Below are 26030 nucleotides of genomic sequence, written 5' to 3' on the forward strand. Positions count from 1 at the left end.
GTGTTGATTTGTAAGCATTTCATTACATATTGTTAAAAAATAAACATATAAATATTTGGTACAAATTATCCTCCCTCTAGCTTTCATTTATCTACAGAAGTGTCATCTGTTGGTGGTTTATATAAAACACAATTCCACATTATGGTCACAGTCCAAGTTGATTTTCATTGTATTCTTGTATCCCAGCAGACATACAGCTGTTCAGTGTGGTCAAAATGTCAACACCCCCCCTCCTCTGTGTGATCAATATTTTTAATCTGATGCGAGTTGATTTGCATTTCCTGAGTGATGAAGCTCAAGTCGTTTAGAGGATCCTTTCGTAAAAGAGGAGGTAGGCTTGGCAACTCTGAACTTTGCTCTCGCTCACAGGCTGGACGCTGGTGTCACTGATATGGAACCAGGATCCTCTGGGTGGCTCTGCATCTCCTGAAGTGGGTAAAAGTGTTAGAGGAGATACTAAAAACATCAATAACAAGTGATCTCTCTGATAGTCTTAATGCCTGTGGACCCATACCTTCTGCTCCTACTCCGTTGGACAATGACGCAGGGACCTGAGGACGTGCTTTCACGTAGGCCGTGTAATGGCCTGATCTCATTGTTCCACTGTGCTCTACAATGCCATACAGACTGTACAGGATTTTATCATCTCCCTCTGTCGCATGCTGTAAAGGGATAAGCTCTGTTAGCATTCACAGAATCTGTATTTCATAATAAACAGCGATATATTCATTAACAGCCTGTTAAAGTATTAGATATCCAATAAAAAGCTACTGTATGAAAAGTTACAATACCTTGCACTTTATAGCACAGAATGGGGCCAGATCCAAGATCATAGGGAACTGGACATGCCGGTTCACTTTACAAATACTGTAGCCATTCTAAAAGAGAGACAATCGATCTTATTAAATTTCTGATGATGAAATACCAAACTGTTTCAAAAGTTTCTTAACAGCAACCAGAGCTGCACAATTAATTACGTGGCAGTATTTATTTATTTATTTTTGTATTTATTTATTTAGTTAAAGGACAGTGTGTATTGGCATTAGTTGCAAAGAACAAGATGCATGCACCAGATTTAGCAGGGAAGCTAATTTCCGTCTGTTGTCCTGCACTAACGACCAACATAATAAAACATCAAATAGATTACGACGTACTAATATACTGGAAGAAAACCACATGACAGATATTGGAAAGTTTGCTCAGGCTGAACGGTTACAGCCAAATACATAACAAGGGGCTTACATTCTAAAAGTACAATAACATCTCCTAGAATAAGAATAAGATATAAAAGAAAGAAAAAGGAGAGAAGAAAGACGAAAAAAAAACCCCAAGAAAAATAAATAAATAAATAAATAGATAAATAGGCTTATTGTGTAATAGCAAATCAGACATGGAAAGAAGTGCAGTTAAATAAATGTACTTAAAATGTCCAGATATAGGGTGATATATTTGCAGAAATAGAGAACATAAAATGTGTCCAGTTGCATACTGATCATTTTGATTAAATGACACAGAATCCATAATTTTTTAAAATTAAAAACACATCATGGCCTTGAGGTCTATGAAAGAAGACCAGTCTCATCTGATTGAATGGAGTCCTATGGGAGAAGTGGCTCAGGTTCCTCAAAAAAACACCAATTTTGTGAAAACTGTTGCTTCAATAACAATCAGACAACCTCTGTGATGATCTTTAACATCTTATCCATGGACTAGCAAATTGCAGTGCTACCTAAAAAGATCTAATAGTCAGTAAATGTTTATTTTGAGAGACAGCTAAGGCCTATACAGTCTGTCAAGTAGCGGAACTATGGGCCAAACACACATATTTGTACTTCTTTGCATCTTTATCATCAAAACCAAAGCTAAAAGAATGCAAACACACAAAACTTGTCACTAATCTCTCCCATTACAGCTAAGAAATCCATTCTACTGAACCACAAAGCTGTTGTAGACATCAGGAGAGCATTCACAGTGATTGAATCAGCCATAGGTTAACCATTAAATCGCCGTCATCAGTTAAACCGGCCAGATTGGAATCTTTGGCCTTGAGTATGTTTGACTAAGCAGATAGAGGTACTGTGTAAAACATACAAAATGAAAGCTATTTTTACTTTTTTACAAACTAGTTTAAGCTTATGTGTGTCACTTGGAAAAACAGACTTTCAAAATGACCAATACGTGCATTTTTTTCTACTAATCATGAAAATGAAAATTGCAATTTTGCTCACAATAATCATAGGATCGCGGGTCTTTTTTTGCCAAAACATGCAGCCTGCACAGAAACTTAGCTAATGAATCCTCTGTTTTTTGAGTAGATTACCTGTTGAAACCTTTTCAGATGAAGGGTAAGTACTGGAGGAGGAGAGGAGATCAGCATTTGCTTTAAGGCATCGGTGTAGATATTCTTCTTGGAACCTAAAAACAAAACATGAAAAACTTTACTGATCCCCGACTAGAAAACTGAGTTGCTTAGTACATAATATGAGTTGAAGTTTTAGTATTATATTTTGATACTCTACTTATTTAAATGCAGTGTATATTAATCCATAAAGACCCTGCACTACTTTATGTCCCTTCCCAAATGAAATTTTCTCTATATCTAACTTTTAAGTGATTTATCACCATTTATTTATAATACAATCCTCTGTTTTTTGTATTTTATCTGTATAAATCAGGTATTTTCCTGTATTTAATTTACTGATCATCCAGATGTTCATAAAAGCTTAGATTAAAGTTGAGGGTTATTATATCAAAAGCAGAAAAAACTGAAGAAAAAGTGACTTTTTCAGTAAAATATATCAATAATTGAACATAAACCAAGAGTCTCCATCCACTGTCATTGATCCAACTCCATGGATTTTACTGGTGAATCAATGTTGTAGAGGATGATGGTGTTTCCACGGTAGCTACAGAGCTTCTCAATGTCCAAATGGGTCATATCTGATGACCATGAAAAGATGATAAACTGCATTTTACACCAATTATTTACATGTATTGATAGGATTAAAGGATCAACAGGTATTAAACAGTTTAGATCAGTAGGTGCTTTTGGTCGGTGGTGGATATTTGGGTCTTTATGGATTAAAGACAGAAACTACAAAATACTACAAAAGAAATTCCAGATACCTCCAGCTTCGTCTTTGCTCGGCTGCCGTTTAGTGCAGGTGACACACAACAGGCTGTTATTCTGAGTCAGGGTTTCAACTTCTGTGAACTGAAACAAACACGATTGGACTGAACACTCCTGCTTCTCTGGCGCCGTCCTGGTGGCCAGAGTGTGGAAGGCCAGTTCTGGGTCCTGGTTAACCACGGTGTACTCTTTAGGCTCCAGAGGTTCATCTTCACTCTCCATGCTTTGATCAACAGCATCTGAGCATTCAATGAAGGCATCATCTAAGTTTACTTTCTCCATCTCCTTCACTAGAGAGTCATCCTCTTGCTCCTGATTCATGTTGGATGTTTGTTCGCCTTCCAAGACGCTGTTATTTCCCTGTCGCTCCTCTGATAGGATAGTAAAACGATTACTGACAGAAGAGTCGCCGTCGGTTAGAGAGTCCTCGTCTTCTTCTTTTTCTTCGTCAGCCTGGTCCGATCCAGTGTTCTTCTGGTCCTCTTTAGCGACACAGACCTGGGCAGGACCGCCTTCATTAAGTTCTTCTTCTTCGTGAGGCTCATTGTCCGCGTTGTCGTCAGCATTTACAGCCGAATCTGTCGGTGTATCCTCTGTGTTCTTCGGGGATGTGAGAATATCTAACGTGACCCTGCCGTCAAGCTTCTGCTGCCTCCTTTGTTGCTATTGGCACAGAAATGGAAACACAGCTTACTCTATGCAAAAACCCTCAACACATTATTCCTTAAAAACCTTCCTCCTGTAGCTTCCCGTCTAGGTGATATATTCACTGAGGTACCTTGGCTTGCTTCTTTGCCTGCTTCTTGGCTTTCTTTTGCTGGTACTTGCTGCCAGCCCCTGTGGGAATATCATCATTCCCGTTGGTCAAAGCCGGGCTGTTCCTTCCATCCTGGCTCGACTCACTGGCTTTCTGAGTTGCTTTTTTCTGGTTCTTTTTTCTGTACGCCTTAAGGATATAGTCATAAGAGGGCACAACAGTGTAACACATGTAAAACATGAAAAATAGAAAACAAAAATACTCATGCGGGCTTTACCTCATCAGAAACAGGGAGGGAAAGATCCAAAAACATCTCAGTGACAACAGAAACCTATAAGAGGAGAACAGATATTAGTTAATTGAATTGAATTTTTATCTTTCTGCAGGGGGAAGATGTTTCAGTTGAACTGAAAAATCTTTAATGTCCCCGAAGGGCAATTTGATTTGCAACAGAAGTGTACATATCTCACATATCACCAAAACAATCAATCTCACATAGTACAATAAATACAATAAGTACGGTAAATAAGTCATCATAGTTAACGGTGCATTGTTCCCAACAAGCTTGTCTACAGGCTATTCAAAAACTTAACAGCAGATGGGACTATTCCGACATTTTGTCTCCTGCATGTTTTTTTTTTTTTTGTAATGTTAACATGACTTCCACAGCACATACCGTTTTACACTGCTGACACATTATGGTGCTGGTCATTTCTCCACCAAAAACTTGGTCCACAAAGTTTTTTGGAAATCCATTCTTCTCATACTCTGAAATCAAAATATACAGTTAGAGATCCAGATTACTTACACAAACTATAAGGTGAATTTAAAGGGGTCATATTTTGCTAAACCCACTTTTATTAGTCTTTGGTTCATTTATTTGTGTATTTGGACCCTAATAGTTCAAAAAGTTTGAATTTGAACCCTCCAGGTGCTGCAAAGCTATCTTTATATTCATTTTGGCAAAAATCGAGTGGATTTCTACAACCTGTTTCAATCCCTTCTTAATTTGTTACATTTTATAACTAGTTACGTCACGACATTTACACATATAAGGTCAAGACTTCCGATGAACATTCTTCCGAGTACGACATAATTGTTTATCAGCAGCAGTTGTTGTAGTAAAAACTGAAAATATGTCCAACAAACACAAGTGGTTGAACGTGACAGAGCAGCACAGCCGACAACCTGGAGGGGGTGGGGCATAAAGTGGCTCATTTGCATTTAAAGGGCCAGTGCTCAAACCGACCTTTCTGGCGTCATTACTCAGAAATAGGGATAAAGATGGGCCTGTGGAATTGAATTAGTGAAGAATTCAGACCCAAACATAGTATTTACAGTTTATGTAGACTACAGGGAAATGTTTTAAAATGCATAATTCCATTTAAAAAAGCAAAATGAAACTCCTTTAAGTTATTTACTTGAGTAAGATGCTAAACAGGTTTGTTCTGAATCATGAATGCAGGAAGGTTTCTAATTTATAAAATGTCTGATTCTTACCTTTGAGCAATGCTTTTAGCTCTTCTCCATCAATGCCTTTTTAGATTCTTTTAATGCATCCATTAGCCCAGTGCTGACTCTCTATAGAAACAAATACAATATTCTCACAATAAAAAGAAAACCAAACCCATTTAATAAACCTTTAACAGAATTTGAAGGGTAAGGAAAAACACCTCAAGAGATTGGGCTGTTTAGGTCTATTACTGCTACTTGATTAAACCTCATCTTATTAAAAGTTAACCATAATATGAATTACTATCTGAGAAAGCAAACATTCTTTAAAATCAATAAAAAAGATAAACATTGTGATTAAATATCCAAATGCACAGATGGAAATCAGCTTCTCTGCTAAATCTGGTGCATGCATCTTGTTCTTTGTAACTACTGCCAATACACACTGTCCTGTAACTAAATGAATAAATACAAATAAAAGGAATAAAAAAATTTAAAAAAGGACCAGAGCTTTGACGTCTCATAAATATTGTTCGAAGCTCCTGTTGCTGCGCTTTATATCAATGAAAGGGAATGTCTGCAGATTTTTAGAAAGCACAAAGGAAGTCACAGCTACTTAAACTCTGCATTTATTTATTTATTGACTGTTGATGTGGAATGACTGTGTTTGTGGAGCAGTGACCGCATTTTGTATTCTGAATTTCCCCTTGGGGATTAATAAAGGAAATCTATCAATATTATAAATCTAATCTCAATCTAATGTTAACTTCCCATCTACATCATCTGCATTCGTCTTGTTGGTGTTTATTTGTGATAAAGACTGGAATTCCTTCTTTTGTACACTAACCACAACATCATGTACTGCTTGTGACCATTTCTTTTTTGAGCTTGTGCTTAAAATGATTATTCTTGACTGATTATTACTGTCGCTGCAATGTCATGTGAAAGTGCAAACCCCACAAATTGACGCATAAGTCAGCATCATATCAGCTTGAAGGTGAATACATACTTTGATCTCCTCAGCTCGCATTCCATCCAGCAGGTAGCGCAGAAGCTCCTGGCTGTCTTGTTGCTGAAATCCTTTGAATCTGGCAGCCCTGCAGAAAAGATAAAGGAGGATCAACGATAAGGGGATACACCAACAACACATCTCAAGACAGAGCTCCGCCTTAAACTGGAAACACACTAACTTTTTACAAACTTGTGTGAACAAATCCCGTGGTGTTACCACTCCTTTCTTAGATTCCTGGATCTCATTCAGTAACTGACACATAGTCAAAGTCAGGGATCCGGGCTGGTCTAACTGGACAGCGATACGATCCTGTAATGACATTATAACCAGCTTTTAAGTACAATATACAAACCATATTTAGGGTAATTTAATGTCATTTTTAAGAAATAATGGCAACACACCAGATTTGAGGGGGAAACAGGTTCGATATTAAGGCTCATCTTCTGTTCTGTCGCTTTGTTGAGAGTTTGTCTTAAAAGCTGAGTTTGAGAAAGATTCTGAAGAGAAAAGAAATGACAGCAAGTGTCAATTATTCATAATATACATGTTATACTATGAGATTGCTCCCATTTTAACCAGAAAACAGTTTTATACAATATTATGTACAGTTTTACCTGAATGACTGCATTAAAAAAACACGTGTTTCCCAGGTTGCTCAGTCCCTTCACCGAAACAACTCGACTGTCTTCTGTTTGACTGGACTTCTGAGACTTCCCTGTATTTTCTCTCTTAGTGTTTTTCTTCTGGTGGTCCTTCTCCTTCTCTTTCTCTTCTTTGTTTTCCTTATCTTCACTGTCTTCTGTTTTAACAGAGTTTGACTTCTGCTCCTCTTCCACAACAATGTCTTCCTCTTTTTCTTCTAAACAACCAAACACAACATTTCAGGCATTATTGAGGAGTCACTAAATTCCATCATTATATAATGTGAAAAAAATAATCCTTGAGGTACATACTTTTCTGTGGTTTCTTTAAGGCATCGGATGAGGTTTGTTTTTTTAGGTTGGTCAGCAGCTGAGCCAAATGCCCTGTTCTGGAATACTGGACTTCATCATCACAAATGTAACACCTGGAGAGAACCAATGTATGGTAATAAAGACGCAAAACTTACAATTTAAAGAAAAATACAGGTCCCGCGTCATTAGTGACATACTCACCACACGTTCCAGGTATCTAGGCTGACCACCAAGCAATGAGGATCCGACCGTGGAGTCTCATAATGTTTGACGGCGTGTTTGTTCTCAGAATTTCTTCCGCATCCCTGAAGGAAAATTTGCACTTAAGTCATTTATTTAAAAAACAAAAACTGTCAAAATGCGAATACAAGTCTAACAATTAATCAATTAGTTGTGAATAATTAAATTAAAAATCAACAACTCTGACAATCTATAATTGGCTTCATTAATTTTAATGAAAAATAAAGTCTATATTCACTGATTGTAGCTTCTTAAATGAAAATAGTTCCATGTTTTTTTCCCTTTCTATGGGAATAAACTGAATATCTGTGGGTTGTGACCAAACACAATATTTGCAGACATCATCTTAGGCTTATGGAACCACCTTTTCACCATTTTCTTGTATTTTATAGACTAAATAATCTAACAATGACATTAGAACATATTTGAGAAAATAATTGACACTGAAAATAAGTAGTTTCAAGCCATAATGGGAGGAATAATATTGCAGAATAAACTTACCCTATGCCCACATTTCAAGCACATCCATACTGTTGGTAGTTCATTTTCAATTTCAGGATCCATACTGTTCGCATCTTCTTTATTTTCATCATGCTTGCAGTCCTCACAACTTGTCCAGTCAGAATTCCCAGAGAGTTTCTTGATAAGAGTTTGTTCTGATCCCTTTTTAATATGCTTACAGGATGGACCTATGAAGATTAACATATATAAAACACAGTGAGGCAAATTAACCTTAGGCCTTCCACAGGTTGTCATACGGCAGAAGCAGAACATTTACCTGTCAGGTCAATGTCATCGACCTCCTTGGAGCTTTTATCCTTCCCCTTTTTCTTTCCCATTTTCACCTGAATAAGTCAGTACACAGATGGGAGTCAGTTACACTATATTTTAACGTAGCTTTGGCTAACAGCTAGCAGGACACAATGCTTTAAAATAAGACTACTTAAGTGCCAAAAGCAAACAAGTATTCCGTGTATTAAATCATGACTATACTGATGTTTTTTGTTTGTTTTTTTTTTCAACTTACTGTCACAGATGCAGGTAAAAAAAAAAACAACCTTCAGTTCGGTTTTCAGTTTCGTTTACTATGAGTGAATGGTTCCACTATTCTACACATACTTAACTTAGTTTACGCATTACAGCCGAAAAACACGAGACTGTCAGTTTAGAAAAGGCAGACAGGAATTTTTAGGACAGTCCCCTGAAAATTACTCCGCTGATTTAGCACAAAAAATGCCAGCTGACACATGCAGACAACAGAGCACTAAACGTGACGGTGCCGCTACTTCTGATGCTCGGTACGACTGTTTCCGGTGTGCGTCTCTTAAAAGAGTCCGACTGGAAACACACTTCAAGTACAACCCAGCTAGCAGTAACGTTTTACTCACTGTTCTGGTGAGATGTTACTCTGCAAGTGAAGCAATTTTTATTTACAGGATATGTACATTAATACTTGATACTTCAGAAACCTTGAATGGATTTAACTGTGGTGTTAATTGTAACGAAATGACAACTCGTGTGGTGGGAACTTTAACGGGCAAAAAATACAGAGGTCGTGTTTAAAAGTCTGTGAACCATAACAGCACTGGGGATCCGCGTGTCGGTGTGGACATGTCTTACTTGGAGTGGGCTGAGAGTCAACTCGCAGAGATAGAGCTGCTGACCAGCATGTTTCCCACCCAGGAGGAGCTGGAGATGACAGACCAGCTGGCAGTGGCTGAGCTCAGGCACTATGTGGAGGGTTCATCAGACAGCCCCCCTCCATCCAGACCACAGTTCCTCATAAAGCAGAGTGTGGATTCTACATGCACAGAAAAGGTAAATAAACAACACAGTCACAGGGATTTAGTCATGCTTTAAATATGCTCTGAACTGTAATCAGTACTCAGTGTGTCTTCCACACAGATGGATGTTATCTTCTCCTGTGCTTATCCATCTGAATACCCCAGTGTGTTACCAGAGATAACAGTCCGGTAAGGTGTTTGATTTATTCATTTTATTTACAGCACTGTGTTAAACTCACAAGCACACATTAGGTTTGGTTTGTTGGTTTAATAAAGTTGTAATGATCACGCATATACAGTAATAACTAAAGTTTCAGGGAAGAAACAGCTTCTATAAACCAAAGTGGTAGTATTTAGTGTGACCTCCCTTTATACTACTACTGCTACTATTAAGTACTACTTCTACTACTGCTACTACGACTACTATTACTACTACTACTACTACTACTACTACTACTACTACTACTACTACTGCTGCTGCTACTACTATTATTACTACTACTACTATTACTACCGCTACTACTACTACCACTACTACTACTTTTACTACTATTACTACTGCTACTACTACCACTTCCGCTACTACTACTACCACTACTACTATTACTACCACTACTGCTACTACTACCTCTTCTGCTACTACTACTACTACTATTACTACTATCACCACTACTACTACTACTACTATTACTACCACTGCTATTACTACTACCACTACTACTATTACTACCACTACTACCACCACCGCCACTACTACTACTACTACTACTACTGCTACCACTACTACTACTATTACTACCACTACTATTACTACTACCACTACTACTATTACTAGTACTACTACTACCACTACTACTACTGTTACTACCACTACTACTACTACTACTACTACTACTACTACTACTGCTACTACTACTACTACTATCACCACCACCACCACTACTACTACTACTACTACTACCACTATTACTATTGCTACCACTACTACCATCACCACCACCACCACCACCACCACTACTACTACTACTACTACTACTACTACTACTACCACTACTACTACTATTACTACCACTACTACTACTACTACTGCTACTACTACTACTACCACCACCACCACCACCACCACCACCACCACTACTACTACTACTACTACTACTACTACTACTACTACTACTACTACAACTACTACCACTACTACTACTATTACTACCACTACTACAGACTACTTCTACTACTGCTACTACAACTACTATTACTACTACTAGTACTACTAAGTTCTACTACTACTGCTACTACTACTACCATTACTACTACTACTATTACTACCACTACTACTACTACTACCACTACTACTACTAGTACTACCACTACTTTTACTACTATTACTACTACTACTGCCACTACTACCACGTCTGCTACTACTACTACCACTACTACTACTATTGCTACCACTACTACTACTACTACTATTACTACCACTACTACTACTACTACTACTATTACTACTACCACTACTAGTACTACTATTACTACTACAACTACTTCTAACAATAATAATAATAATTACTGCATTTCGTTACCCTGTATTTATACTGAGTAATGACAGTAAAGTGGAATCGAATCTAATCTAATCTAATCTAATCTAATCTAATCTAATCTAATCTAATAATAATAATAATAATAATAATTTATGTTATATTTAAAAAAACAGCAGTTTACAAAGTGCTTTAACAGCAGATGGGCCAATCCGTATAGTAAATGTGTTACCAGTTACCAACAGCAAAGTAAAATGAAAGACACATATGAAAATACTTATTTAAAATAGTTAAAAGACAAGAAAACCAAAATCAATGACATCAATGCAGAAACCTGATAAAAGTGCAATAAAAGAGGAAAGGAAGGAGAGAAAGAGACCTTTGTACTTAACATGTTCCCAGACCAGCCAAGTAACAGAATCCCTCCACCGTGTCCTCGGCCTGTTTTAATGGACAGTGTACTAAATAAACACTACACATGGAAGAAATACATACATCATAATAAGAGTAATAACAAGTAAATGAGAACTGGTTCTCAATCGACCTACCTGGTTAAATAAAGGTTAAATAAAATAAATAAATAAATAATATGAACATCAAGCAGAGTGAAGAGTAAAGTACAATTTAAGAGTCCATCGGCTTGATTCAAAACCGTTTCCTGTTGTAGAACCGACAGTAATCACCATCATGTTCGGCTTGAAGCTCCTTGGTAGCTGGTTTCCATTTCAGAAATATCCAGATGAAATCATCCACCTGTTCATCACTTCCATCACACAAACTGAGTGGGAAAAAAAATCAATATGTGAGCAGAAGAAAGGAATTTTTAGCGACATTCTGCAATAAATCTGTTCATAGGCTTTTATCATGTCCTCCAGTTGTTGCCTAGAAAACTCTGCACTACTTGCACAAATGTTGGTAAATTCATGTATTTTGACATGAGCAGGATGATGTATTGTGAGCTAAATCGTTATTGATCAGTGTTATTGTTATTGTTTCATCGCTAAACTAAAATTGCATGAAAAATCTCCTCAGAAAGCCACATGTTTTAATACAAATATCAGTGTCTGATGTCAGTGTATTATTAAGATAAGAAAGAAAACATAGAATATATAGATTTTGATATTATTATTTATATATTGATATTGATATATCGATATTTTGTGTCACCCCTAATGTTACATATACTGAATAGTGGAGCAGTAAAGCAAAACAAGGCTTGTAATTTGCCTCTAGAAAATATAATGTTTAGAAGAAGCAGTAATGGTAAGTCGCATGCAAAATCTTGATATCTTGATGTCACAGTGCAAGTAGGTGTATCTCAAACTCATTTACAGCTCTGGAAAAAATTAAGAGACCACTGCAGTTTCCTGTGAAATCAGCATGTGTGCATGTATGACAGATATTCCATTCCTATGTCTGTTGAATTCCAACACGAGCACACCTTATTTTACTGAATAAACACCTGATCCATGTCTTATTTAAGAGGGAGAAGTATAAACACCACCACTGTGGCCATCACTATCTTCTTACAACAGGCAAAAACAGTGTTATTAGTACCGCAAAAGTAACTGGAATCAAAAAAATAACTATTAAAAACTACTGGACTTCTGCTCCGACCATTTTTAAAATTTATTTATTTATTTATTTATTTATTAGGGACAGTGCATATCAATGAACATCTCCAACAATTGCAGCTGTAAATATGCCAGATTGTAGCAGCAGTGCTAATTTCCATCAGTAGTCCCTAGCCAGGTGACATGAAAGACAGTTGACAAAAAGGCTAAACATAAAACACATCATAAAAAGACAGTTGACAAAAAGGCAAAACATCATATAACATACAGAACACAGTGAGGACAATCTACTGATGGTATCAGGCTTGGTTTTCCTTCATCCAATAAATGTCCCCAAACTCTGAGGACTGGTTCTTCTATCAGGACAATGCTCCTGGCCTCAGCTAGGTCAATAAAGGTGTGGATGATGGACCACAAGATGAAGACCCTGTCACGGCCAGCCCAATCTCCAGACCTGAACCCACTTTGAAAACTTCTGGAGGAACATGGATGGTCACAAGCCATCAAACATTGCTGAATTTCTTGAATTTCTCTGCCAGGAGCTGCATAAATTCATCCAACAGCAATGGTGGAGAGCCAAGACACATGAAAGCTGTCTTTGAAAATCAGGGTTATTCCACCAAATATTGATGTCTGAACTTTTCCCACGTTACAGCATTGGTATTGTGTTGTTTAGAAATGAATATGAACTGGTTTTCTTTGCATTATTTGAGGTCTGAAAACACCTGCCTTTTTTTTTTTTTTTTTGTTATTTTGACCATGTGTCGTGTTCTGCAAATACATGCTTGAAAAAATAACATTTTTATTTGAAATTTGGGAGAAATGTTGTCGGTAGTTTAGAGAATAAAACAAAAATGTTCATTCACCTATAAATGGTAAAATCAGTGAAAGTAATAATTTTGCAGTGGTCTCTTATGTTTTTTCCAGAGCTGTATATGTTATATATGTTATGGCAATTTACTTTTTGCTATGTAGCAAAAAAGCACATCACTCTCCAGTTTAATGTGGCCTTGAATATTTTTCTTCCTGGGCTACTACATCATGTTTTATTTGTGCCGTAGGTGTGCTGGGCTCAGCAGGGCCCAGCAGACCCAGCTCCATGCAGATCTCAACACATTCCTCATGGAAAACTGCCAGGGGGAAGTATGTGTGCTCACTGCGGTGGACTGGGTGAAAGACAACCTGCAGCCCTTCATTAGTCGGAGCTTATCTGCAACAGCAATACCTAAAAAAGAGTCTGCCCCTGCACGGCCACAGGAAGTGTTCAGCCGACTGTGGATCTACAGTCATCACATTTACAACAAGACGAAGAGGAAGAATATTTTGGAATGGTCTAAGGAGTTATGCCTGTCGGGATTTAGCATGCCCGGAAAGCCCGGTATTGTGTGTGTGGAAGGTCCTCAGTCTGCCTGTGAGGAGTTCTGGTCCAGGTAACTTGAGTGTTGTTATTTTTAGCCCCTGATGTCACAGAAAGAAGAAGTCTGCCAAGGTGTGAGTTTTATTATTTCTGCAAACTTTTTCCCATTTCACAGAGTGAAGGTTCTGACATGGAAGAAGATCATGATTCGACATAGAGAGGACATTCCCCTTGATCGTCAGGGCGAGGACGACAGCGCTGTTAAAAGTATAGACTCTCTGCGCAAATTCACAGGCTTTGAAGAAGCAATGTTTGACCCCCATGGGAACAGAGGTAATCACATGGACCTTGGGCAGCTCTACCAGTTCTTAAATGAAAAAGGCTGTTGTGACGTCTTTCAGATATATTTCGGCATTGAAGGGAGATAGAAGTCAAGTAAAAATTTCCCCCACAGGTTCGTATTTGGCCCATGCCTTATCTGCTTTCGACACTAAGTTAATAATAGAAATGCATTCGGTGGTTTTAAATGCGGCCAGCCAATGTAATGGAGGCCAATGTAATAAATAACAGGAAAAAGCTGATAAACTGAACTTTATCATTGGAAATTAATTATGTTTGAGTGTGTTAAGGATGCACCGATCTGACTTTTTCAGTTCCAATGCCGATACTGATGATGGGACCTTGCATATTGGTCAATACCTAATGCCGTTCCGATACTGTTAATTTAGAGCAGAGGTTCTCAACCAAGGGGGACACTCTCCTGGGGGATGTGAGCACATGGGGGAGTCGCAGGTGACATCGTCAACCATGCGTGCGGGTGGGAAGCAACTACTGTTGTACATCACAACTGTATAAATCAGTTTTTGGGGGGGCTATAGAGCTATATAACCCACCACGTCCTCCACATACAAGTCCGTCACGTTACTTTTAGAATTACGTTCGGCATGCATGACGTAACCCGTGTTGCAAAAATTTGAAGGGGAAGGATCAGTTGCTTTTGCAGATCCCCAATCCAGCTAAAATGTTAATATCGGGGCCGATATCCAGTCCTAATATCGGATCGGTGCAACCTTAGGCCGTGTTGAAAACTAGATATCTGTTGAAGTGGACATCCAAGTCAAGGTGGTGAACATCTGAATGAGTAAATCTGTAATTCTTGAACTTAACATGAAAATAATGGTGAAAAATCTAGTCAATTCTACTTTCAACTTGATTTTTTCCCCCTGAAGTTAGTAAATCCTGGCGTAAGCTATTGATCACATTCAAATTCTGTCAATACCAAGCCCACAAATCAACCATAACATTCTGACCACTTACAGGAGAACTGATAATACTACTGATTATCTCATTACAATGGGACCTTTCACAGGGTTGGATATATTAGGCAGCAAGTGAACATTAGTCCTTGAAGCTGAAGCAAAATGGCAATGTAAGGAAATGAGTGATTTGACCAGGTCCATATTGTAGCAATGACGACTGGGTCAGAGCATCTCCACAACTGCAGGTCTTGTTGGGTGTTCATGGTCTGCAGTGGTTAGTACAGAGAAAAATGGACTAAAGAAGGACATCCCAATCTCAGGACAATTGATAATTTGTGAAAGGTTCTGGATAAGTAAGTCCGATCCACACCTTCAGAGGTCTGGTAGAGTCTAGGCCTCGGGTCAGAGGTGTTTTTGTGGAAAAAGGGGAACCTACACAATATTAGACAGGTGGTAATAATGTTCTGTTCCCATAGATGATCAATTGGTTGTGGTCTGGTTGGGGTTCTTTAGATTCTTTTGGTAGGTACAAACCACTTTAAGATCTGGAGATGCTCTGACCCAGTGATTTGACATTATAATTTTCTCCGTCAAAGTTTCTCAGACCTCTACTTTTACCCATTTTGCCATTTCCAACACATTACCTTCAGTGACTAACTGTTCACTTGCTGCCTAATATATCCCATTCACTGACAGGTCCCATTATAATTAAATAATCTAAATTATTACCACTTTACCTGTCAGCGGAAATAATCTTTTGGCCAATCTGTGTTCGTCTGATAGCTAAACTTTGACCTCTCCGAGACAAAAGGGAGTGAGAATATTTTCTAATTTGACAAAGTCAGTTCTAACACTCACTGTATCAACTAGTGGGGAAGTTTATCAAAAAACGAACCACTATGAAGATGTTTATCGAAGCAGTTTCTCAAGGACCCAAGTTGTATTTGCATTTTTAATATCACACTTTGCCCTAGGTATTTTTTTTTTTTTCCCCGGAAATGGCACCACAGTGTATTACAGCCAGGCTTTTAGAGGATTTTCAGGTCTGATACCACATTCTAATTAGACACCGCAGTCAACAATATGCTGGATATCTGTTTATGAAATCTGTTGACTTTCTTCTTATGAATTATAGATAACATAACCATAGAAAATCTTTATCCAATTTGCTTTGAAAGATTAGTTGCTGGTGTAATTGTGGATTACACTCCTGCAATTAAAACTTGTGGTTATTGAACATGCATCTTATTTTTAGCCCCATAAGACTGAGAGACAGTCTTGTGTAATTGTGAATTCTTGTCCTGTGGCGCTGCTTGTAAATGTTATTTCATCAAATATATGGTATTTATGGTTATCTTCTCGGTGCATTTTATCAGCAAAAGGTAATCGCTGATGTTCTGTGCCTTTGAAATGTTGTTATCAGTTCATATGAAGAGTTTGAACCTGGAGTGAAGATTTCAGAGTCCAGACTTTGTTAAAAATTTACTGCTTGAAAAGATAAATTCAGCATCTTGTATATTGTAATGCAGTGATTTTACATGATGACTAGAACTGTGGTAGAGGATTATGGCAGTTTCCACCTGAGCATATAAATATATAATGACAAATATACACACAACTTGAAGATAAAACCAATAATTAGTAGAAGCAGACAAGGGAAACTAGCAGAATTGCTTTGCAATAACCAGCAGATGGCAGCATTATATAGTTGAAAGTATGGACAGATTAGGGATTTGAGCAATTTCAGGATGGAAAACCTGTTCAAACCAGATGCAGTGCATATACTGGACCCAAAAACACCTGAAAGAACAAGCAATATCCAATATTCTTCAATATGCCACAGGTTAAAGCCATAAAAAGGCAGTGAAAACAGTCTCATATCTATGACTATGTCTACTACTTGGTGTCATTTCTGTAATTAACCCATAAAAACCCAAATATACAGCAGTGACCAAGAACATCTACTGATCTAAAATGTTTAATAACCTTAGAGTCACTAATCCTATCAATACATGTCATTAATTGGTGTAAAATGCAGTTTGTCATCTTTTCATGGTCGTCAGATATGACCCATTTGGACGTTCAGAGGCTCCGTAGTGAACGTGGAAACACCATCATCTTCTACAACATTGATTCATCAGTAAAACTCATGGAGTTGGATCAATGACAGTGAATGGAGACACTTAGTTTATGTTCAGTTAATGATATATTTTACTGAAAAAGTCAGTTTTTCTTCAGTTTTTTCTCTTTTTAGTATAATAACCCTCAAATGTAATCTCAGTATGATGATTAAAGTACACAATCAGTAAATTGAATATCAGAAAATAACAGATTTTTATTGAAAAAAAAAAAGCAAAACAGAGAGGATAATATTATGATACATGGTGATAAATCACATAAGAAAGGTTAATAAGAGAGAAAAATTTAATGGGGAACTGCCACAAAATTAGGACTGGGTCTTTATAGGTTAAAGTCAACTTGTAAAAATGAATAATCAAATACATCATAGAGATGAGGACCAGATATTGGATACAGACATGGTGCTTAAAAGGATGTTGGTCCTAATAGGAGCTCCAAGTCCCTTATGTCTAATAGATGCAGGTCAGATGGTGGCCTGAGTTTCTCTTTTGCAAAAAGTCTCTTTCACATGAATTGTAAGGAATAGTTCTTTGTTCAGTTGCTACCTTTCTTGATTAAACAAATTGATTCGTATCATTTCACGGTACCTTTGGTAAAGCAGTGACAGTTTGACTCGCCAACTGTTGACAAACTCTTTTTCAATAAAGACAAGAATATTTTTCCTTCGCATCTTTAATTTGTTTCATTGCATGCACAGATGACTTTCAAAAGACTTAATTGATTTTCTCTCTTCTTTTTTTTCTTTCTAGTTAGTTTTTCTGGAGTCACTTCACTATCAGAGCTGAGCTGTACTGTATATCTGCAGACATGCGGAACAGGAGATGTCTTAAAGAATGTCAAAAAAGTTTAAACTTAAAGAATATATGTTGAGGAATGACTTAACTGAGACACTCATCATTGCAGTAGTTCTTTGATTTCCTGTTAACTGATGAGTTGCACATGTGAGGTTGCAGTATTCATTTATTCATTCATTCATTCGTTTTCCAACCCGCGTTATCCTCTGGAGGCTCGGAAGGTGCTGGAGCCGATCGAGCTATCATGGATGTGGCGCCAGTTTGTCACAGTTCTGACATGTAAGGGCAAGCAACCATTCACTCTCTGCATTCACACTTACAAGCAATTTAGAATTCGCTGTCACTTATTAAGGTGTATGTCTTTGGATGGTGGGAAGAAGATGGAGTCCAAGAAGAGAACCCACCCTTGGGGAAAAGCCGGCTCTAGGTTCCAACCCAAGATCTTCTTGCTGTAACCAAGCTAACCACTGCTCCGCTGTGCCGCCCAGGTCACAGCATCCGTCTGTTCAGGCGTTTTCTGAATTGCTTAGACCTTTTAAGGGTCACGGGGGTCTTAACTGAAGTGGGGAAAGTGGTCTTTAACTCTCAACTGATGTAATCTACAGATATAAACAGTCTAATAACTTATCAACCGCTAATTCTATTAATACATTTAAATCATCTCAGCTTTTCCTTTACACTTTTACATGTTCTCCTCTGGGTTGGTCTTACCCATCCATCTATTTCCTGAAATGCTTAGTCCTCATGAGGGTTGTAAGGGGTACTGGAGCCTATCCTGGCTAAGGCGGAGTACACCTGGAAGTGTCACCAGTTCATCACAGCGCTGACGAACACACACGAACAATCATTCACTGTCACATTCACACCTATGGGCGATCTAGCTTGAGAAATGAACCTATTACGGTGCATGTCTTTGGACTGTGGGAGGACACTGGAATATAAGAAGAAAACCCAAGGGTTACGTAAGGGTAAGGGTCATGCGGGTCAGAACTGAAGTGGGGTAAAATGGTCTTCAGTTGTCAACTGATATAAAAAGTTTAATAACTTTTCAACTGCCAATCCTATCAATACTTTTAAATCATCATGGTAAAATGCGGTGTCTCAGCTTTTCCTTTACACTTTTATATGTTCTCCTCTGGGTTTATTTTACCCATCCATCTATTTTCTGAACTGCTTAGTCCTCATGAGGGTTGTAAGGGGTACTGGAGCCTATCCTGGCTAAGGCGGGGTACACCTGGAAGTGTCACCAGTTCATCACAGCGCTAACATCTACACATGAACAACCATTCACTGTCACATTCACACCTATGGGCGATCTAGCTTGAGAAATGAACCTATTAAGGTGCATGTCTTTGGATGGTGGGAGGACACTGGAGTATAAGAAGAAAACCCACACAGAATAAGGGAGAACATGCAAAGTCCACGCTTCCAAACTAGGATCTTCTTGCTGCGAGGCGAACTGCTGCACCGCTGTGCCACGCGGGTTGCAGCATCCGTCGCTTCATGCATTTTCTTTATTGCTTAGACCTTGTAAGAGTCGTGCAGGTCAGAACTGAAGTGGGGTAAAATGATATAATCTATTGATATAAAAAATGTAATAACTTTTCAACTGCCAATCCTATCAATACTGTTAAATCATCATGGTAAAATGCAGTGTCTCCGCTTTTCCTTTACACTTTTACATGTTCTCCACTGGGTTGGTTCTATCCATTCATTCATTTTCTGAACTGCTTAGTCCTCATCAAGGTTATTATCGTTAATGAAAACTAATGAAATGATGAAAGCTAGAATTGAAAAAAACATTTTTGTTAACTGAAATAAACAAAAACTATAATTAAAAGAAAAAAATGATAACTGAAACTGTATTGTGTACTCAAAAAACTAACTAAAACATGTAAAAATTATGGATAAAATTCCCTTTGTTTTCGTTTTTGTTAATGTCAGATTGATATGAAATTGATTTATTTCACTCTAGCAATTATAGCTGTTGGCACCATACGGCATTTCACAGTCTGTCCCGTGGTTTAGAGTCGTCTTCTGGTCCCCACTGTACCTGGAGACATGGAGACTAAAGCAGAAGAGTCCTGTCTGGGATTTATGTGAATACGACAGCGATGAAGAGAAAAAAATATGAAAAAAACTAAAACTAAACTAAAACTAAGCATTAAGAAAAAAACAAAAACTAATAAAAACTAGCAAACCTGCTCTAAAAACCAATTAAAACTAACTGAATTAGAGAAAAAAAAGTCAAAACTAAATAAAACTATAATGAAAAATCCAAAACTATTATAACCTTGGTCCTCATGAGGGTTGTGGATATGGACATGAGGGTACTGGAGCCTATCCTGGCTAAGGCGGGGTACACGTGGAAGTGTCACCAGTTCATCACAGCGCTAACATCTACACATGAACAACCATTCACTGTCACATTCACTCCTATGGGCGATCTAGCTTGAGAAATGAACCTATTAAGGTGCATGTCTTTTGGATGGTGGGAGGACACTAGAGTATAAGAAGAAAACCCACACAGAATAAGGGAGAACATGCAAAGTCCACTCCTCACACCCAGGATCTCCTCCCTGTGAGGCTAACTGCTGCACCATTGTGCCACCCACGTTTCACCATACAACCCTTACATCATCATTAATGTCTTTTCAAATAAAGACCTGATGAATTTGTGCCTTGAGATATGGCTACGAATAGCCGCGTGAAAAATAGCTGTCAGCAGCTGAAGTCCACTCCTCATATCTACAGTATATACAGACAGGTGTAGCCATGGTAAGCATGTTGCTGGAAGGAGTTTTAGCTGAGTGATTGACATGCGGTGCAGCTATAGCGGTGGTGCAGGTCTGAAACACTGCTGCTGGCCAATACAGATCGATAGCACCATAACAGTTCAAGTGTGGACCACTCTATGGGGATTTTTTCTGCCTTCAGTGCCAATAAGAATGTTTAACTGTATGAAATCTTGAGTCGTTCAGCATTCACCCATTGTTTTGTGAACAGCTTTCCTAAGATTGGGAGGCTACAGGTTGTGCATCCCAGTACAAATAGATTAAGACACTTTTAATGCTGAGATGCAGCAAATGGACTTTAGTCATTTGTTAAATCCAAACTGCTGACTACAGATGAAACCATATGCAGCATTTATACTGATATGGAGAAAAATATGCTACTCAGTAGAGTACTTAAGCATAAAGAATGGATGAAGATTCATGTCAAACTAGAAAAGCACTCGGAGAGCACAGACCTCCACCAAGGCAGATCAGTGTGCCCCCCACCCCCACCCCTGGATCACCACCAAAATTTAATCATTTGTTTCTTGTGCCAGTATCAACATTTCCTGAAATTTTCATCCAAATCTGTCCATGACTTTTTGAGTTATCTTGCACACGGACAGACAGACAAACAAACCAACGCTGGCAAAAACATAACCTCCTTGGCGGAAGTAATAAATGCAGAGATTATCAAAATCAACTAAAATGACTTAACCCACTTTTTTTTTTTTTTTTTACATTAACAAAGTTTTTTTTTTATTAATTTTTTTTTTTTTTTATTTAGTGCCACACACATATTGTGACAGGGGTAACAAAAACAAACAGACCAAACAAAGTTCATAAGACATAGACATTAAGCAAAACAAAGATGGGTGCAAACAGAGGGTTATTTACAGGTGTGTTTGTGTGCGTATGTGTGTGTGTGTGTATATATATGTGTAATTATTTATGGTTATTAGGAGTTAGCGAGTTGGGCATATTCAAGTGGATACAAAAGAGGGAATGAAAATAAAATTGACAGTCTAATAAGTAAAAAGGTCAAAGGATGTGAGTATACAAAACGAGAAATCAGTAAAGGGTTTGAAATAATAGTATAGAAAGAAGCTTAAGGGAAAAAAGAAAGAAAGGAAAAGGGAAAAGGACAAAAAAAAAAAAACTAAAATGACTTGACCTACTTCTTTTTGGACCTTAACAAGTTTTATTTAAAAGTTTATTTTCTCTTATATCTTTTCGAATCTTCATACACTGATATGATGTTAATAGTAATTGCCCAAAATGATGTAACATTATCTTCCTGAGAAGTGAAAAATTTAGATTTTTGACATTAAACAATTGTCTTGATTGGAATCTGCATAATGCAAGTTTTTTTCATACATTTTTAAAATTATTTTTATTTATTTATTTATTTATTTTAATGGGATTTCCTTTGCAATGGATGGGATTTTTTTAAGTAAAACTGTCAAACTTCGGTCCCTTACAGAGGACAACAATGCATTGCTGGGTCTTAGGAGGATATATATCGTTAGCCTCATAGCATAATTGCAAAAGTCATATTTTTGGTCAAATTGTGACAGGTCTATCTGTGTAAAATGAAGTTGCAGTGTTTGGACAGTAAAGTAACACAGATATCACAATTTGGGCAAAAATTTAACTTAGGCAATTATGCTATGAGGCTAACGATATTTTTTGTTGGAAAAACGTAGCATTTTCTTGTCAGGGGACCTTGAAGGACCCCCAAGACAACACACATCACCCAAGCCACCCTCCAAATCCCCCAGGAAAGCCCTACTTTACTTGAGTATTTCCAATTTAAGCAGCTTAAAACTTCTACTCCACTACATCTCAGAGGCAAATATTGCACCTCTTACTTCATGGCATTTGTCTGACAGCTTTAGTTTTTCGTCAGCTTACAGGTAAAAAAAAAAAAAAAAAAAAATTCATACCCTTCCTATCCTGTCCAGTGAAAGCCGCACTAAACCTTAAACATCAGCAGGGAAATGCACTGTATGCATTAATCCAAAAGCGTGTTGCATAATAGTCAAACACTGACAGGATCCATTTTACCGAACAGTGACTACTTTTACTTTTCAGACCTTAAAGCTGCAGGAGCCAAAATCGGAATCTAAAAAAATATACACTTCCCTTCTGCAGCAACTCCTCTTTGTCCAATTGAAAAAATGCAATATAAATATAGATGATCTGATGCTGTTTCATGCCGCTGTGGGAAAGTGAAGGTACTTTTCTGAGCATTTGTCAGCGGAGTCATGCCTTCCTCCCCTACCTGTCTGAAAACACCTATTATCAGCACCTAAAACCTCCTGGTACTGGATAAATAGTGGAGCTTTAACTACATTTTGTACCTACACATGTATGGTTATAAATATAGGGCTTGAAATGGAGGATTTTCACAATGTACAAGTACTGCTTTTAGGTGAATAGAGGTAAATTCTACTTTGTGTGGAAGCAGGGACACTGTGCTCTATGTGTGTTAAGGCTCCATGACACTCTGGTGGCTCAGCACATTCAGGGAACATTCAGAAATCTCTAGGACATGTTCTCTTATTGCATGACCCAGACCGTACCCGAACATGGAAGATAGCACGGATTGTGCTTTTTTTATTTTTTTTATTTTTATCTCTGTATAGATGAATTACAACGGTGACACTAAGTGGATCACGAGAGGAACAAATCAACCTTCTCAGAGGAAACTCAACTATCGACGGCATTTCTGAAATCTCCTCGTTCTCATCATGAAACCCATCATACGCATCGATTTTTTTTCCACAGGTGTATTCACACCGCATGTTTGATGCAATGAGTTATTGATCAAAACACAAACATGACACCTGGATATAATGAGCCAAATATTATACATTCTGTACATATTTGTAAGTATTTCTCTAAAGATCTGTGTGATGCATGATCCTTTTTATATAATCAGAAGCAGTCTAGCAGCAGAAAATAAAAGTTTCCAGTTGCTGTTTTTGCACTTTTTCCTGTTGTTTGCCCTACTTGGACCCACACCATATTATCTGCTTCTATAGCAATAAGGAATACCTTTGAAGAGGCATAGTAAATAGGATCTCTAGCTGATGCAGAGAAAATGGCTCAGCAAATAGCTGCAGAAATCGTCTGTTATCCCTTGTTCTTGAGGCCCATTTTGGCAACTCTTTGAGAAAATCATTTTTACATTAAACTTCATTCACACATGATTTACTGGTATTTTCTTTTTTTCATCATTTCAGACAATAACCCAATTCTGTAGGTCTATTGATGCATATAATTGAATTAGTTTTGAACGTCATGGTGAGGTATTTCAACACAGGGATTTCATCATGTCTCTCTCGCTGGCACTCACACAGCCAAGTTAATATAAATAATATTGTTTTGAATTACTAGAAGCAGCAAACACTGAACAGACACTTTTGGGTCTATTGTGTTGAAGACTTTTCAAAGTTATGCTTGAAAAAGATGTACATGGCAGAAGCTGCAGCTTAACACTGCTCTGCACCTAACAGAAAAAAAAAAAACATACATTTATTGTTGTTATGCATTTGAAACTCGGCATTAATCATATTGCGTCCTCTTAGATATGGGACAATTGTATTTTATCCTTCCACAAGTGATTTTAGCTTCACTGTAATGAAATAAATGCGGTAACTCTTAATTATGATTATAATAAAGTGTTCTGCCAGCACAGCAATCATGCTTGTGCATAATTTTTCATTATAGTTTGTAAGATACTGCATAAAACATGCGTAGCGCATATTAGAAAGGACTAATAATGAACTACAATGGATGTATGAAGAATGCTTTAATTTATCTCCACTGCTTGAAGTTGTAGCATTGATTTTGCTGGTGAATCTATTACAAGAGCTGCGAAAACAGAAGTAGCAGTATATCTGTCTGCTAATTTGCTATGTGTTGCATTACCATTTTCAATTCTGCCACAGTAAACTTGATAATCAAAGCAATTAAAAACACAATCAGTTTTGTTTCCAAGCGGTATGTGGAACTTGGCCTGGCAGCTCTTTGGGATTCTGGACCTTCTCTCCCGGTGACCCCTCAAGGTGAACTCTTGTATAGCTGTCCGTCCAATGAATACTAAATATAGCTGAATTAAACATTTTCTCTCTTCTCACTACTATTTAATCAGTTGTCTTACGAAGCTGTCTGTCTGGAGTAATCCCTGAGGTTCACCATCACACTGACTGGCATCATAAAGACGACGGGAACACTGCTCTTGAACTATTCAAGTCTGGGTGATCCCATTGGTCTTTCCTTTTTTTTTTTTATTTTGTAAGTGTTCTTTAGAAGCTGCAACCCTATAAATCAAGAAAAGTTCTTTGTTATGCGCTTAAAGTGTGCTATGTCATCATTTCTCAAGTATTAACCCATAAACATCCACCACTGACCAGAACCTTCTACTGATGCAAACTGTGTAATACCTGTTGATCCACTAATTTCATCAATACATGTAAATAATTAGTGTAAAATACAGTTTGTCATCTTTTCATGGTCATCAGATTTGGACGTTCAGAGGCTCTGTAGTTACTATGGAAACACCGTCATCTTCTACAACATTGATTCACCAGTAAAACCCATGGAGTTGGATCAGTGACAGTGGTTGGAGACACTGGGTTTATGTTCAGTTAATGACAGATTGGAATAAAAAAGACTTTTTCTTCAGTTTTCTCTGTTTCTCATATAATAACCCTCAACTTTAATCTGAGTTTTTATGAACATCTACATGATCAGTGAATTAAATATAGGAAAATGCATGATTTTCACTGAAAAAATGCAAAATACAGAAGATAATATGATAATAAATAGTAAAAAAAAATCACTTAAGGAAGATTAAATATAGAGAGAAAACTACATTTGAAAACTGACACAAAAGTAGCACTGGGTCTTTATGGGTTAAAATCTGCTATGTCACCATTTCTCATGTGTTAACCCATAAACATCCACCACTGACCAGAACCTTCTACTGATGTAAACTGTGTAATACCTGTTGATCCACTAATTTCATCAATACATGTAAATAATTAGTGTAAAATACAGTTTGTCATCTTTTCATGGTCATCAGATTTGGACGTTCAGAGGCTCCGTAGTTACTATGGAAACATCATCATCTTCTACAACATTGATTCACCAGTAAAACCCATGGAGTTGGATCAATGACAGTGGATGGAGACACTGGGTTTATGTTCAGTTAATGACAGATTGGAATAAAAAAGACTTTTTCTTCAGTTTTCTCTGTTTCT

General features: G+C 37.6%; 2 protein-coding genes across 4 annotated transcripts; one reads left to right on the forward strand and one right to left on the reverse strand.

The window, feature by feature from the left end:
- Positions 1-3: 3 nt before the first annotated feature.
- LOC115431299 (ubiquitin carboxyl-terminal hydrolase 16-like) lies at positions 4-8843 on the reverse strand. The gene is given in 19 exon segments (XM_030151555.1): positions 4-426; positions 515-662; positions 792-878; positions 2321-2415; positions 3127-3793; positions 3909-4076; positions 4165-4218; positions 4564-4655; positions 5388-5427; positions 5430-5468; positions 6349-6436; positions 6530-6660; positions 6753-6848; positions 6966-7210; positions 7305-7417; positions 7506-7609; positions 8046-8233; positions 8323-8389; positions 8572-8843. Coding segments are annotated over 18 exon segments (2538 nt in total). The 5' UTR covers positions 8384-8389; positions 8572-8843; the 3' UTR covers positions 4-304.
- A 66-nt stretch (positions 8844-8909) lies between these two features.
- Positions 8910-24134, forward strand: LOC115431301 (RWD domain-containing protein 2B-like). Of its 3 annotated transcripts, XM_030151558.1 has the most exons (6): positions 8910-9362; positions 9450-9517; positions 13499-13867; positions 13970-14127; positions 18199-18265; positions 18339-18916. In XM_030151558.1, exons 1-6 carry the CDS (start codon positions 9156-9158, stop codon positions 18439-18441), a joined length of 972 nt encoding a protein of 323 aa, XP_030007418.1. In that variant the 5' UTR covers positions 8910-9155; the 3' UTR covers positions 18442-18916. The 3 variants fall into 3 exon arrangements, with proteins under 3 accessions (XP_030007418.1, XP_030007420.1, XP_030007419.1); XM_030151560.1 differs by lacking the exons at positions 18199-18265; positions 18339-18916 and adding an exon at positions 23409-24134; XM_030151559.1 differs by lacking the exons at positions 18199-18265; positions 18339-18916 and having other exon boundaries at positions 13970-15943.
- Positions 24135-26030: the final 1896 nt, after the last annotated feature.

This window comes from Sphaeramia orbicularis, chromosome 13, assembly GCF_902148855.1.
Source record: "Sphaeramia orbicularis chromosome 13, fSphaOr1.1, whole genome shotgun sequence".
NCBI lineage: Eukaryota > Metazoa > Chordata > Actinopteri > Kurtiformes > Apogonidae > Sphaeramia > Sphaeramia orbicularis.

Bases quoted from the DNA above. Each gene is read 5' to 3' on its own strand.
- LOC115431301 (XM_030151558.1), top strand. From the start codon at position 9,156: ATGTCTTACTTGGAGTGGGCTGAGAGTCAACTCGCAGAGATAGAGCTG. The intron at 9,518-13,498 runs GTAAGGTGTTTG...TTTGTGCCGTAG, and splicing joins TTACCAGAGATAACAGTCCG to GTGTGCTGGGCTCAGCAGGG. The intron at 13,868-13,969 runs GTAACTTGAGTG...CCCATTTCACAG, and splicing joins TGTGAGGAGTTCTGGTCCAG to AGTGAAGGTTCTGACATGGA.